General features: G+C 38.2%; 1 protein-coding gene across 2 annotated transcripts in view; it reads left to right on the top strand.

Annotated features, from left to right (window-relative positions):
• Nucleotides 1-16819, top strand: part of TENM1 (teneurin transmembrane protein 1) — a 498370-nt gene that overhangs the window by 129981 nt on the left and 351570 nt on the right. For both annotated transcript variants that reach the window (XM_063659976.1, XM_054472526.2), the window contains exon 2: nt 3165-3405. In XM_063659976.1, coding sequence (XP_063516046.1) covers nt 3167-3405 — 239 coding nt within the window. In that variant the 5' untranslated portion in view covers nt 3165-3166. The remainder of the gene's footprint in view (nt 1-3164; nt 3406-16819) is intronic.

Here is a 16819-nt window from a genome sequence, read left to right as displayed (position 1 = left end):
GGCAATAAATCTAGATGTCAATGAGATATTCTTTTTCTTTTGAACAACTGTACTGAAGAGAAACCCTTTCTCTTGCACAACTGTGCTGACAGAAACCCCTACTGATTAAGCTAGTAAATGTCATGCATGTTGTTTAGAGGGGTTCTGAGCACAAGACCTCAAATTGACTCCTCTTTTTCTTATAACCTTGGACTCCCACCTTTTGCCTCCCTTCCCTTGGGTCATTAAGTGCTCTCCCACACGTGGCGTTAGACAGTAGATCTGTAGTGTGTCACTGGTGCTTTTTTCACATCATGAAGGGGCATCATTTTAAGCACCTTCTTCAGAGTATCATTGTCCTTTGTCATGGCTCTGAGAGGCATTCCACTAAGATCTTCAAGGGGAAAACCTACTTCTCTGTCAATTGAATAGATAGCCAGTGACTACATCAGAATGAGAGCCAAAGGGAACACAGAAGGTGGTTATCTGGGTCCCATGATCCAGTCAAACCCTCTTCTATTAGCAAAAGATTTTAGAGATCTTGCTCTGTACCCAGTACTTTGCTCAATGTCATACAGCATACAGGAGAAGTAGAAGGAAACCTTATTCTAAGAAACATGCAGTCTATTTTGGGAGAAAAGGCAAAACACATAGGATATGATGGGGATGCTATAATATTGCCAACTCAGGGATCAAATTTATGGCAAAAACAGTAAATGTTAAAGTCACAGAAGAGAGTCATGTTTATGTTCCGAAATAGCATAATGGAAAGAGTGCTGGGCAGAGTACTGGGATTTCAGATAACATAACCCGTGGGGGTGGGGGAGAGTTTTAAGTTCAGTCTATCTGTTAAAATGTCACTTAATTTACAAAAACACGTACAGAAAAAGAGTAAAGAAATCATCTGGCATGGGCAGGAAAAAGTATACAAGTTGAATGGCCTTGAGCAAGTCAGTTCACCTCTTTGGGTCTTGGGTTTCTCATCTGTAAAATGGCGAGTGGAGAGAGGCAGACTTAACTAGGTGATCCCTGTGATTTCTTCCAGTCTTATAATTTTATGCTTTTATACTTTTATTACATTCAATAAAGAAATAGTAATAAAATGCATATTCAAGCACATTTTACATGAATTAAATTTAATTGTTAGGAAAAGTGATTATTATTATTATCCTTATTTTACAAATGAGGGGTTAAAGCTTCTAAAGGATAGAGGCAGGACTTAAACCCAGATTTGCCATGCATCCAAGTCCAAGTCCTCTCCTCTTTCCACTGTGCTGTGTTGCATACCATTACACCACACTGCCTTCCTTTCTACATTTAAGGAGTCATGGTCAAAGAGAGAAGCAGACATAATAAACCTAAGTGAAAAATCAAGAAAATGTGGACAATTCTTTGTCTCTAAATCTTATGAAGGAAAAGAGAACTCATATTACAGAGATCTGCAATACAAGGAATGGAGCATTAGCCAGAGAGTCAGGAGATGTGAGTTCTAGTCCTGGCCATGCCACTAACTTGCCAAGTGTCCCTGGACCTGTTTTCTCATTTGCAAAATGAGAGCATCTCCAAAGTCCTTTGGGTTTCAACATTCTATGCTTCTTTGAGTCCCCAAAATGGAAAGCACACTTCTAGTTATGGTTATGAGTATGAGCCCAGAGGTTTAAAAAAAGTTCATGAGATGTTAAGTATTTGTGATGATTTTTTTTAGTGGATATGGGATTTGAGCTGGGCCTGGAATAATGGGGGTGATTTAGGAAATTCATGAAACATTTTAGTTATTTTAAAATATACAAGGATAGCTGACCATCTAAAGGAATCCTTTTTATAAAATGAATGATCACCACTCCCTTCTCTATCTATCTTTTGTACAATTCAGATTTTCATATAGTGAGTTTATTTAAAGGGAGAGCCACCTGTGCTAGAAAATACAGCCAAGAATTTGTCATGCTCTTGGGAGAGTAATATCGTTTTTAAAAATAAAAAACCATGCCAATGTCTTTAAAATTCAAGTGTGAAGTAAAAAGATTGAAAGAAGTGATTTTTTTTTTTTTCTGTGATCAGCCACTGCAAAGTGGGCCTCAGCACAAACCAGCTGAGCCCTTTGCTAGACATCGAAAGCCTCTGGCGTTTTCCTGCTTTTCAACTCTCAGTCATTTGGGAGGTGGGACAAAGCCATGCTGTCCACAAAGTTTATCCAGAACGTGCTGGTGTTACAAGAAATCACTTGACGTCTATTATGTTTCTCCTGTGGAAGAGAGGTGGCTATCAGCTACAATAGTGATTTCTTTTTAAAGGGGTTTAATTGAGGTATTTCTCATGGGCCAAATTCTAACTCACTGTCTTTATGTGTGCCTGCCAGGAAAACAATGGAAAAATACCAAGCAATAGCAACAATAGAAGTCTGAGGACCGCTGTCCCAGGCTGCCCCTCTGCAAACAAGCAGAAAAAAAAATTTGTTTCCCTGCTGCCTAAGCTGCTGCTAACATGGCAGAGCTCCCAGAAAGGTGTGGCAAAGGGAAAAAGGTGCAGACTGTGCTTTGCATGACCATGGAAATATGTATAACAACTTGAACAAACTTCTTTTAGCCTACCTTTTACAAGCAGCACTCTAGTTGGGGTGCTGGCAAAGAGATTAGTTTCACACAGCCAAGTGACACACTCGTGAGCTGTTTTTCTAAAATATGGATTTGCTCCTGTATAGGCAAGCTCACATCCTTTCCTGCCTGAGGTAAGCCAGAAGGTGGCCTTATATTTTTATTTGAAGTGCTGAATGATTTTCCTTGCAACAAATTTGTGCCTTTTACTAGCATTTTCTGAAGTGAGAATTTTGCAACTGATGGAAATCAGCTCACTTCTGTTCTGTAACTTGGTGTCTTGTTGATGATTTATTTGTTCAGTAGCAGAAACTATGACAAATGGTGTGAGGCGGCCTCATTTACTTTTTAGCTGCTATAGCCCTAAAGAATTTACATGTAAATGCAACTGTGAATGTTTTACATTTCATAAGCATGCTGCACGTGCTTTTGTAAGTTAAGTGGCATTTTTACAGATAGACTGAACTTAAAACAACCTCCCTCACCCCACAGGTTTTATTATCTGAAATCCTGGTAAGTCTGTCATGCTGGTTTCCCTGACTGCCAAGTGGGAGAGTAAGTCTCTAATTTATATTTCTCTTCTCTCCTCTTTAGATATGCAGAGCAGCCCACATAACCAGTTCACCTTCAGACCCCTCCCACCGCCACCTCCGCCTCCTCATGCCTGCACCTGTGCCAGGAAGCCACCCCCTGCAGCTGACTCTCTTCAGAGGAGATCAATGACTACCCGCAGCCAGCCCAGCCCAGCTGCTCCAGCTCCCCCAACCAGCACGCAGGATTCAGTCCATCTGCATAACAGCTGGGTCTTGAACAGCAACATACCATTGGAGACCAGGTACTTGAGCTATTATTGATCCCACTAAACTTAAGTATTGGCAGAGGATGGTTCCACTGATTGCAGAAACTCATTTCATCACACACATCTGCAGAGACACACAATTGCACAAACCGATACACACCCAGATGCATGGGCAAAAAGGAAGACTCCTTCACAGGCACAGATGTGCAAACAGACACACACATCTAGATCCAGCCACAGACACAGACCAAAGCAGATACACGTGAAAAGATGAAGCCGCAGATACATAAACACCCCACTGTCACATATCCACAAAAACATAAAACAAAGCAATTATCTAAGTTGTCACTGCAGCCTCAAAGTGAAAGGCAATTGTCCCTTGTTTTAAAAAACTGCAGTATTACAAGAAAACCCAAACACAACTGGAGGAAGAGTGATCATTTCTATTTTATTTATTGTAAGATTTTTTGAAAAAATAAGTTGCCTTCAAACATTAAAAATGGAAGTGTAATGGAAGTATATGTGTAAGTTTAAAAACTAAATTCTGCCTTTAGGATGAAGCTTTTGGTCTTTTGAGCAAAAAAGTTTGCCTCTGTTTTTCTTCACATGTTTAGATTTCTAGATTCACTCCTCAGAGCTTTGTCATGATAAAAGTTTTACTCTTTGCAGTTCTAGGTCCCTTGATCATGATATATTTTAGCACTAGATACAATTAATGAAGAAATTATTCATCATTTCTAGTCACTTTCTTAAATCAAAAATTACAACTTTATATTGACATAGAAAAACACTAACTAATAAAACATAGCATTCTATTTTCTTTGAAATTCAAGGATTTCCCCTTGTTTTTTTGTGTGTGCCTTATTTAGTTCTACAATGGAAGCTTTTATTTTTGTTTTATTTTTATAGATTCAGGGATACATGTGCATGTTTGTTACATGGATATATTGTGCAGTGGTGAGGTTTGAGCTTCTAGCGTACCCTCACCTAAAGGGTGAACATTGTACCCAATAGGTAATTTTCTAACTCTCACTCTCCACCCATCCTCCCTTTTTTGGAGTCCCAAGGGTCTATCATTTCCATTTTTATTTCCATGAATAGCCATTGTTTAACTTCCAGTTATAAATGAGAACATGTGGTATTTGATTTTCTGTTACTGAGTTAGCTTACTTTGAATAATGGCCTACAGCTCTATCCATGTTGCTGCAAAAACATGATTTTGTTTTTATGGCTCTGTGGTACTCTGTGGTGTATATATACCACATTTTCTTTACCCAATTATTCATTGATGGACACTTAGGTGGATTCCATGATTTTGCTCTTGTGTATTGTGCTGTGATAAACACATGCATGCAGGTGTCTTTTTGATATAATGATGTATTTTTCTTTGGGTAGATACCCAGAAATGCATTGATGAATCAAATGGAAGTTCTATTAAAAATCGCCATACTGTTTTCCACAGAGGTTGTGTTAATTTTTATTCCCACCAACAGTGTATAAGCATCGCCTTTTCTCCACATTTTCACCAATATCTGTTGTTTTTTGACTTTTTAATAATAGCCATTCTGAATGGTATGAGATGGTATTTCATTGTGGTCTTAATTTGCATGTCTCTGATAATTAGTAATGTTGAGCATTTTTTCATCTGTTTGTTGACCACTTATACAGCACCTTTTGAGAAATGTCTGTTCATGTCCTATGCCCACTTTTTAACAGGAATTTTTGGGTATTTTTTTCTTGTTGATTTGTTTAAGTTCCTTATAGATTCTGGATATTAGTCCTTTCTTGGATGCATTGTTTGCAAATATTTTCTCCCATTCTGTGTGTTGTCTGTTTACTCTGTTGATTATTTATTTTGCTATGCAGAAGCTTTTTAGCTTAATTAAGTCAAATTTGTCTATTTTTGTTGTTGTTGCATTTGCTTTTGAGGTCTTGGTCATAACATTTCTTGCCTAGGCCAATGTCCTGAAGAGTTTTTTCCTAGGCTGTCTTATAGTATTTTTATTGTTTCTGGTGTTATATTTAAGTCTTTAATCCATCTTGAGTTAATTTTTGTGTACGGTGAGAGATAGGAGTCCAGTTTCCTTCTGCCTATAGCTATCCAATTTACAGAAACTTTTTCTAAAGACATTTGTATGTAAAAAATGGGTATAATATACTACTTGATAAACAATGTCTGGTATCACCTTCTAATCTGATCTCTGGGAATTGGAATGGAAAGAGAAGGACTAGTCAACTCTCATGAGACTGGTTGTTATTATTTTTGTTGTTTAGCAGCATATTAAATTAAATACTACCCATGGCATCAGAGAATATTTCACCATCAACAAACTGGAAGTACTATGGCCCATGTCCAGGAAACAGTATCATCCATCACTTACCAGATTAAATGGTTTCATAAAGGGTGATTTCTGCTATATTCCAAGAGAAAAATATAGCAGTCAGCACCTATGGTGAAGATAACCCAATTAGAACTGTACTAGTGATAGGGTTTCTGTATTTATTTATTTATTTATTTTGAGACAGTCTCCTTCTGTCACCCAGGCTGGAGTGCGGTGGCAAGATCTCGGCTCACTACAACCTCCGCCTCCTGGATTCAAATGATTCTCCTGCCTCAGCGTCCAGAGTAGCTGGGACTACAGGCATACGCCACCACGCCCAGCTAATTTTTGTATTTTTAGTAGAGACAGGGTTTCACCACATTGGCTAGACTGGTCTTGAACTCCGGACCTTGTGATCTGCCCGCCTCGGCCTCCCAAAGTGCTGGGATTACAGGCGTGAGCCACCGTGCCCGGCTCTGTATCTTTTATTTTCTTTTCTTTTATTTCTTTTTTAATTGAAAGGGGGAGGTGAGTAAAGGGTAAAATGCAAAGAACGATGTATATCTTCTTCAAGAAGTTTTCAAACAGTGGTTAGTTCCTCATTTTACTTTTAATTCATTTGCAGAGCTTAGTGATAGAGAGCTGAGGAAACAGCAGGGCAATATGGTTAAGTAGCAGTTCTGACAAGCAAACACATTCCTTTCATCTATGAAGCTAAATAGCAGGAAATCTGGGAGAGAGTGAGGAATGGGTTCAGGCAAATGGAGAGAGAAAATTATTCTTATTTGAAATGTACATCTAGGCATGTTTGTACAAACTGCACCCACGGACCTTCTGTATCTATGCAAGGAATGTATTAATTGGTCTCAGTTTCTTAAGACGCAGAGAAGAACATAAGTTTTCATGTAAGAGTGAACAGAGTACCTTTTTAGTACATTTGAACATATATTTAGCATCACAATGATGATTTTTTAAAAGCCAGAAACGTTATTAGCTCTATCAACTAGCATTGTTCAAATATAGCCTTTGAAATGTTCATTTCTCATGTAGTCAATAAAAGTAACTGTGGGTATCCAGGAACTTATGCATGAACTGTGTAACAGAACCTGTCTGAGCCACAGCTTCCTCATCTGTAAAAATGAATATACAAATGCCTGTCTTCCTAATTAGGAAAATCAAGCTAACGTAGTACGAAGTGCCTCATATACTGTAAGGCACTACACAATTGAAAGGTAACATTACTATCCCTACTAAGTGGCCACTAGCCTTTGCATAAATATCTCCAAAATAGGTAATTGACTTATTCCTAAGTTATTCTACTCTACCTCAAACAACTACTAGCAGGTTCTTTTTGAACCAAAATCTACCCCTTCTTAACTCTGCCCATTTTTCTCAAATCTAATTTTAGGGTCTCACAGAATAAGTAAAATTCCCCTTACAACTGACAGCCCTTCACTGTTCCTGAGTCTTCTCTTCTTTGTGCTAAATGTTTCCCCAATTCCTTCAACCTGTTCCTCACATTAATTGGTTTCAAATCTCCCTTCCTGGTCTCTTTCTTTAGAACACACTCCAGTTTGTCCAAACTGCTCTTGAAATGTAATGTTCAAGGCTGAATGCAAGTGTGGGTTCTTATTAGCCTCTCTGGTTGCAAGAAGCCAGAGACATTCAGGTTGCCTCGAGTAATTGAGAACATCTTTTCAGTGTATGTGTTGTCAGTCCCTGAGAACACGGGAAACTCTGGTCAGTCCTCAAAGGAAAGGCAAAGCCTGTAGATCTCTAGCGTTAATAAGACTCAGCAGTTCCCTGCATTTTTGCTCCTCTCTGTTTCTTTGTCCAATAGCTTTTTCTTTCCATCAGCTCAATATTTATTTTGTCTACCACATAGTTTCTACTATCTCATAACAATGTCTTTTCTCCACTGTACCACATGACTCCAAGAGTACCTCCTCACACCTCTCACCTCATCCCTTCAGCTGCATGTCCCATTGCTAACTGCATTATTATCTTGGTCACTGTAGGCTCAAAACCCTAAGAGGGAATTTGATTAGCCCAGTTCATCCCTTTTATAGCAGGCTGTGTTTCAGTTTTTTGGCAAGCCCTGGCAATTATTCTCACAGTCAACTGAGGCTACAGGGAGAGAAAAGTCATATGATTAAAATAAACAACAACATGGCCATCTAAGGTTGTCCATTGAGGAAGGACCGCGAGCAGATTTGATGTTCCTTAGATAGGACTCTCAGCAGTCAGGCATTTTGACTGATTCACTGAGGATTTTATGCTATGACCAACAATTAGCCACCTCTCTTGTTCTAATTATGTATTTTGGTTAATGCTGTCTACTCCAGTATCAGCTTTTTTGGTGGCCACATGACACTATCCGTACACATTGAGAACACTGGAAACTAAACCCCAAAGCCTTTTTAACATGTTCTGAAGCTAAACCACGTTTTGTTTATTCTATAAGTACATAGTTGATTCTTTTTCAGTTTTGTGTTTGGTATGGAAGATACCAGTGGAAATATATTTGGAGCCTTGATTTGGCCTGATTTGATTTCATCTTGTTAGCATGTAGAGAGGTTGCTGAGTTCTAATTCTACCATACAAACTATTTGCTTTTGCTCTCAGAACTATGTCATCTGTAGGCTTGTTAGGTATGCTTCCCTCTTTTTTATGTAAGTTATCGATACAAATGTTACATGGGACCAGATTAGGGTCAGATCTCTATGCATGCCACTGGTGACATTTATCTATTAGGCAACATTCTTTTACTAACAACCCACATCTTGTTCATAGCCATATTATGGGAGACCTTGTTAAATGCCTTGCTGTTACATTCTTACCGATCTTCCAATCTAATAACCATGTCAAAAATAGAAATGAAATGAGATTGTCTAACATAACTTGTGCTTAGAGAATTTATACTGCTTTCTTATGGTTACTACTTTTTTCCTAAGCGCTCACAAATTGTTCTTTTATTAACCTGTTCTAGAATTTTGTATTTAATCAACCTGTTTCTTGGTCTAGTCTAAGGATTCCATATGCTTCCTGTTTATTTTGAAAACTAAAGCCAATGTTTTCTGTCTCCAGTCTCCTGTCACACTTCAACCACACTACAGTTGCTAAAACTTTAGCAACTGTGACAGGGTAATCCAATCTCTAAGACCTCTCACCACTCTGGGATAGAATTTTAATTCATTTATTATAGAACAGCCAAATGCCTTTTAATGACTGCTTTGCCTATTTTAGATTCAATTTATGGTTACTGATATTGATTTTACCATTTCAAGTCTATCATCATTCTTTTTCACAAAGAAAACTAGTAGAGTAGTTGAGAAGGCCTCTCAGATATTGGCCATCCAATAACAATTTCATGGGTTGCATGTCTCTCCTACCCTTGCTCTTCTTGGTTTAAATATATTTTTTAAAAAGCACTTTTCTGTCATCTTAGCAGTTTTTTTCTCAAGCCTCAGGCTCATTTGGGGTATAATTCTTCTTAGCATTATTTTCATCATGCCCTCTTAAACTTACTTATTTTTGGTTTTTATCCCTTTATTTTGGTACCTGTTCTTTTGAAATCCAAACTGAATGTGAATGGATAACACCCAGTATAGACACACTGGTTTCAACAGGTTAAAAAAAATAAAATATAATATAATAACTTCCCAACTCTCTTAATTCATATCCATATTAGAGTGTCTCAGGGCATGAAATTGTACCTACTTTACTTCAGCAAGCTCTTTTCCTAAAGTCTGGGATTTGGGCCTTATAAGGTACTTATGGACTCTAAGATAAAATACTTCACTTCCTCTAAAGGTTCCTGTCACCTTCGACTCACCAGTTTCTCTTTTTCTAAGTCAGTCAGAGAGGCAAGTTTCCTTATTTTCTCTACCTTTTGGGAGGTGTAGTCATTAACACAAAAATTTGGGAACTTGCCATATATTTGCATTTTGCAAATTGATACAACTAGCAGATGTTTATGGAGTTGAAATCACTCATGTTTACTACCCTTTCCTCCTATGACACTTTTGTGATCTGTGTTGAAAATCAGCATCCATTGTCTCCATCTGGCCAAGTGTCTTATTATAGACTCTCCAATCCACTACCTATTAGTCATGTGACATTGGGCACATTAATTATCATCACCATGTCTTGGTTTTCTCATCTGTAAAGTAAGGATAATAGTAAAACCTAGCTCACAAGGCCATTGTGGGCATTAAATGAGTTCCTAATTGCAGTGTGCTTACAGCAGCCATGAACATAATGAGCACTCCGTAAATATTAGTAATAATAATAGCAATAATCATAACACAAGAGATTATTTTACTTTTTGTCCCTATTGCTATCTTTATTTAACTAAAGGTATTTCTACCCTTCCATTCATGATTTCCTCAAAGTAAACATATACAACATCATTCCACTTCCTCTCTTAGCATGCTTTTAAATAGAATACACTTGGCCTGGCCCGGTGGCTCACGCCTGTAATCCCAACACTTAGGGAGGCTGAGGCGGGTGGATCGCCTAAGGTCAGGAGTTCCGGACCAGCCTGGCCAACATGGTGACACCCCGTCTCTACTAAAAATACAAAAATTAGCCAGGTGTGGTGGCAGGTGCCTGTAATCCCAGCTACTCAGGAGGCTGAGGCAGGAGAATCGCTTGAACCGGCGGGGAGTGGGGGTGGTTCAGAGGTTGCAGTGAGCCGAGATCACGCCACTGCACTCCAGCCTGGGCAACAGAGGGAGATTCCGTCTCTAAATAAATAAATAGAATATACTCTTTCACCACCATGTTCCAAATCATCACAACCATCCCCCCCTCCCACATTTTGACGACACATACCTGTGAGGCTTTTTAAGACTGCCCTGTGATCAGTCTTCAGAACAGCTTGTGCATTGCTGCCTGCCTTCTGTTATTCAGAAAAACAATGCCCTGTCTACCCAGTACACTGGGGATTGGGCCCTGCCCTGAGCCTTCCCTTACTCAGACGTCAGCCTTGCTATCTCCTTCTCCAAGCCTTCTTCTCAAAATTCCCAATGTCTAGATTATATTTTGGGGGCAGGGTGTTTTTTGCAACCTGGAAAGATGGGCACATTGCCAAAGATGGAGAGGCTGGGTGATGTGTGCCAGCATATGTACTCCAACATCCCTGGACTAAACTACTTATGTCATTGTGAACTTAGACACATTACATAACTTCCATAGACCTGAATTTCCCTGTTTGTTTTGTGTCAAAAATGACAGACCCTACCTCATGGGGCTGTTTTCAGAACTGAATGAGATAATATATGAAAATGTCTACTCATAGCCAGGCACATAGAAAGTGTGCAATAAATATTATTATTTTCAATTCAGTATAATAGCCTGGCACAGACCTGCTGGCAAGTAGATGAATTCAGAGTTACTACAATTCAGAGAGACACAATAGCTTTAATCTGCTGTAAAAACATCCAGTATTCACATATACTTCCCAGTCTATGGATTATTGCGTGTGTCCTGCACAGCGAGGCATTCAGCAAGCACTTACTAGTTATTCCTGGTGCACTGCCGCTTCTATGAGGAATGAGAATCCCTGTATTCCAGAAATATATGGTTTAGTACTAGTAACAATAACGATAGCTAACTATGCTAAACAGCATTACTATATGCAAAGCACTATTCTAAGCCCTTATGAATCAACTTCTTTAATCCATATGCTAGTGCCCACGTGGTACGTACTATTCAGTGTTGCCATCCTCAATTGAGAGATGAAGTAACTGAGGTATAGAGAGGTTAAGGAACTTTGTAAAATCCCACAGGTAGGATATGACAGATCCAGGTCAGGTTTTGAACCCAGGCTGTAGGTCTAACATCTTCATATTCAACCACTATGCATTACTGACTTTCTGTAGTAGGGGAAGCAAAGGTAAATAAATAACAGTACCATCACAAGTGTTTTGTTATATTTAAGTAATCCAAAGGTAAGAACCCTTGGAGGGGGTTAGATCTAACCAAGGTAGGAATAGTAGAGACTAAGGAAGTGTTGAGGTAGGTAGAAGGGAGGAAAGTCGAAATTTCCCCGAGAAAATGGCCTAAAAATCATTTTGTTCTAAAATCATGAGGTGATGTTAAGTGAAAAATGGAGGAAAGGGCATTCTGGGAAGAACATATCACAATCAAAATTGTGCGTAGTCACCAGTTATCTAAGTGATATTAGGCACTATTCTTTTTATTATTTCTTTCCCTTCTCCTTCATTTGCCGTTTAAATACTCTTGACCAGGTTGGCAACTCTGTGAGCAAGCATGTTCTTTCTAGTACTAATGAGAGACAACCATTCTGGAATTGAAAACCTATCATTCTCAAGCTATGAGCCAGAAATCTAAATTTCATGCTAAAATTCCTGCTGTTAAACTTCCATATTATCCTTCCTTATCCAGAGGCCCATCCTTAGATATACTAGAGTTTGCAGATCCTTTCGTTCTTTTATTCTTTGATTTTTTTTTTTTTTAGAAAGTCTCTTTTTCTTCCCTGTGGCATGAGCCTCAATCCCAAAGGTATCATATGGCTTTGGTGGCACAGTCCTGTGACTGCTTGATAAAATGCTGCAAGACTGGTTAAGAGTTTGCATTTGCTATTATTAGTGAGACTAAATATTTTCTCAAATGTTTAAAACATAAAAAAAAAAGAAAGAAAACAATAGAACTGGGTTCAAAGTCCCATTCTGCTTCTTATTAGCTCTATGAGCTTAGGCAAATTACTGAACCTTTCTGAATTTCAGTTTTTTGAACTTAAAAATGGGTTAATAACACTCACTTTATAAGGTTGTTACAAGTATTATTTCATACCGCACATGAAATTTGCACCCTCATTTTAGTTTCCTTTCTTTCTCTTCTTCCCATGTCCATCCCCTGGCACTGGCTTTATTCCTTTCTAGCTTCTCACAATCATGATTGACTGCTTTCCTTCTTTTCTATAGAATGTTTTTTTCATTCTATCCACGAAATTATGTGCAAGTAGATTGACCTGCCTTTAACACCCAATTAATTGAAGAGGTGCTTATTTCTGTCAGGAATTCAAACACAGCCCCCTTGCTGCAGAGCACTGGAATAGTTCCCTTTGCTTCTCAGCCTCTTCATCCAGGCTCGCTTTTAAGTGGAATTGCAGCCATTTTTGTTTACTCTTATTTACTCTCTTTGCTGTCCCCCAATTCAAATTCCTAACTCAGAGTCTACTTGGTATTCTATTACTCATGATAAATTTTGGCCAAGACAACTAATTTTGCTTGGCCTGATGTTAGATGGTAATTATTTTTTCAGAATGATGATAATGGATGGTAATCATGATCTATTTACCAAAATGAATCTTACTCAAAGGTTTTGCTGTGATTATCAATACTACAGAAAACCTGGTGTTGGGATTAACATGACCACTTCAGTTCACAAAGACAAATCAGAATTGTGTGGAGGAATCATGCCGGGGCAGGAAAGTGCAAGTAACCATCTTCATTGATTTTTAGCATATTCTGACAGATGGCTGTAGCTTGGTATGAGGCTAACTGCCCTTGATGGCTTTAGGCCAATGTGACAATTAAATGGAGTCTACAGGGTTATTTTTACAAAAGAAGAGCCAGGGCCATTGGCAAAGGAGATTTTGGCAAGGAATGGAAACAGAAATGAAACTTATATGACCAATGTGTGTTACTATACTTCCAGAGCTAGTGTCTATCTTAGGGAAAAAAGAATCATTTGGAGGAAATACTCATTAATAGTGATTGCAGTAATTTATTTATGGAAAAATACCCTTTAAATATTAACCAATAAATGTAAGTTCTCCAGCAGCAGTAATATGTCTTTATTATACAGCACTGCTAAAATCTACCTAACATTTATAAGTAGTTTTTTTCTAGAACATTTGCAATGGAAAAATAGAGACTAAATTTTTTCCTTCAATAATGACTGGAGAAAAAAAAAATCTCAGAATGTACATATGCAGTGCTTAGATCCAACAGTATCTCATGCTTTAATCCTTTAACAGCACGGAGGTTAGCAAAAATCTATCTTCAGCCACAGATTTAAAGATTCTTTTTAAGACAGGAAAAGACGCTGTAGAACTAATCTATGACCTATAAATCCTGTTTAACCAAGCTCAACCAAGCTTTTCAGCCTACACCACATGATGGATGTGGAATATGTTAAATTTACATGAAAGAGAATGCTGTAGTCTTAAAATATGTTTTACATGTTGAGAGTAAAAATATAAGTCTATTGTGCTTAGGCAGTGAAGAACAATACTTTGGAGATCAGTGTGATACAGTCTCTAGTTACTTTGGCGGCAGCATTATTTTTAAACATGCTTTTCGACTGACTATTCTCAGTTTCATTTCAAAATAAAACCATAGGCAAATATAATTTGTTTCATTTTATAAGGAAAGAATGTTTCACCATAGGTGAGATGAAATCTGATTTTAGTATGGAGAAGATTTACTTAGCAATGCAAATGTGAATCTAAATATGTTTTAGGGAATTTTTAAAAATGAGTTGATTGATGTAATATACGAGTATAGCAAACAAAAATTAAATTTTAGTGAAATCTCTGTATCCATCATTTTGCCCTCCCTCACCATATACTTATACACTTCCCTATACTGACTATATTTAAAACAGAGATGTATGGTTTTGAACAAGAGAGAACACAAGTTCTTAACAACTTCATTCACTGCAAAGTTACTCATCCAGTGAATCATAACAAATATTTCCATTACCATGTCAAGTTAATAGATACTTGTCTATTTTACTAAAAGCATGAAATATATTTAAAACAGCAGAAAATAAATTTCCTGTCAATTATTCTTATTTTCTATCAGGGTGTTAATGTGTATCTGCACGTGTGTGTGTGTATGTGTGTATCAAAAAGATGTGCTACTAAACATCTCCCTTTAGAAGAATCCAGCTGGTTCTGTATTAATTCCATAACACAAAAATTTTTGTAGCTTTAAAAGCAAAAGATAAGATCTGGTTAAGTCTTGAGGTCTTTGAAATATGTCTGCAAGAATTGTGAAAGTGTGGTACTGAGTATTTTATTTAAAGAACAAGAAAGCTCAAAAAGAATTGTCCCCTTTGGTGAACAGATAAGCAAATAAACAGTAACATCTGCTTCTCCATTTTGTTAAAAAAAATTGGTGTGATATCTGAGGGTATAAGAAAGTATATAATGCAAATACTTTAAATGAAAAACAGTTCATCATAAATAATATAATGAATTTATTTTAGTTTCATCAAATTTTAACAAATACTTATTAAGTGCCTACCTTAAACCAAACACTCTTCTAGTTGCTGGGGCTACAACAGAGAACAAAACAAATAAAAACCTTGCCTTTAATGAGTTTACAATCTAGTGAGGGGAGAGAGCCTTTCCCCTAAAACATTGACCTTTTTTGAGGTTAATAATATTGCAAGACTTGGGGTCTGGCTAGATGGGATATGGGAAAAGGGGGAGAGGAGTCAAAGATACCTCTTAGGAGTCTTCCTAGTCTGCCATCACCTCTGTTTTAGACTGGGTAATTTATAAACAACAGAAATTGATTGCTGTCATTTCTAGAGGCTGGGAAGTCCAAGATCAAGGTGTCAGCAGATTTTGGTGTCTGGTAAGCACCTGTTCTTCATATACAGCACGTTATTGCTTTGTCCTCATATGTCAGAAGGGGCCAACAGGCTCCCTGAAGCCTCTTTTATAAGGACACTAATTCCACTCATGAAGACAGAACCCTCATGGCCTAATCACCCCACCAAAAGCCCTACTTTTTAACATCAACATATTGGGGATTCGATTTCAACATATGATTTCTTTTTTGAGACAGGATCTTGCTCTGCCACCCGGGCTGGAGTGCAGTGGCATAATCATGACCCACTGCATCCTCAACCTCCCGGGCTCAAGGGATCCTCCCACCTCAGCCTCCAGAGTAGCTGGGACCGCAGGTGCATGCCACCATGCTCAGCTAATGTTTGTATTTTCTGTAGATATGGGGTTTTGCCATGTTTCTCAGGCTAGTCTGGAACTCCTGAACTCAAGTAATCTGCTTGTCTTGGCCTCCCAAAGTGCTGGGATTACAGGTGTGAGCCACCGCACATGGTCAACATAAGAATTTTGGAGGGACACAAACATTCAGACTATAGCAACCTCCCCACTTCAACTTTCATATAGAAACCCCTTATCTATGATCTCTTAACACTCTGTCAATATGTTTATCACAATGCCTTATTTCATTGTATATTTGCCCTCAAAAACTTCTATTTACTTGTCTTTGTTCCTCACTGAAACTTAAGTAAAGGACTATGCCTTTTCTTATGTTGATCCCTCAGTGCTTGGCTCATATCGTTCAACAAAATGCATGGACAGAGTAAGTGAGCAGAGAACTATAGATAGAGTAGATTTCTGAAATCAGGAACAGAAGTTAATGGAAGCGGACAGTGCATATTATTTTGGAAATATTGGAACACCTACGTGAGCCATCTAGTTTGAAATGTTCAATATCAAAAAAAGTTGAAAATATGGATCTGAGTCCAAGGAAAGGAATAAATAGAGAAAAAATATTCTCCTACTACTTACTGAATGCTTACTATGTGCCAAGTATTTTTCCAAGTAACTGTCACATTTATTTTAACTTAGTGTTCTTAAAACTAAGGCTTAAAAATGTTGAACAACATGCCGCAGGGTCATCAGTTACGTGTAGTGGAGTCAGTTAAAACCCAGCTACAGCCGGGCGTGGTGGCTCACGCCTATAATCCCAGCACTTTGGGAGGCTGAGGTGGGCAGATCACAAGGTCAAGAGATCAAGACCATCCTGGCCAATATGGTGAAACCCTGTCTCTACTAAAAATACAAAAATTAGCTAGGCATGGTGGCACACGCCTGTATTCCCAGCTACTCCAGAGGCTGAGGCTGGAGAATCGCTGGAACCCGGGAGGTGGAAGTTGCAGTGAGCTGAGATCACGCTGCTGCACTTCAGCCTAATGACAGAGTGAGACTCCATCAAAAAAAAAAAAAAAAAACCACCAGATATGTCTGCTTCCAGAGCTCATGATGGATGTAGATAATTAAGAGTTTCATAGGTAAATGTAATAATAGTAAGTATTGAAAAACCTAGATGGAGTTTTAT

This window comes from Pongo pygmaeus, chromosome X, assembly GCF_028885625.2.
Source record: "Pongo pygmaeus isolate AG05252 chromosome X, NHGRI_mPonPyg2-v2.0_pri, whole genome shotgun sequence".
NCBI classification, from domain to species: Eukaryota; Metazoa; Chordata; class Mammalia; order Primates; family Hominidae; genus Pongo; species Pongo pygmaeus.
The sequence above is the reverse complement of the archived record's forward strand: the minus strand, read 5'-3'. Positions and strand labels throughout refer to the sequence as shown.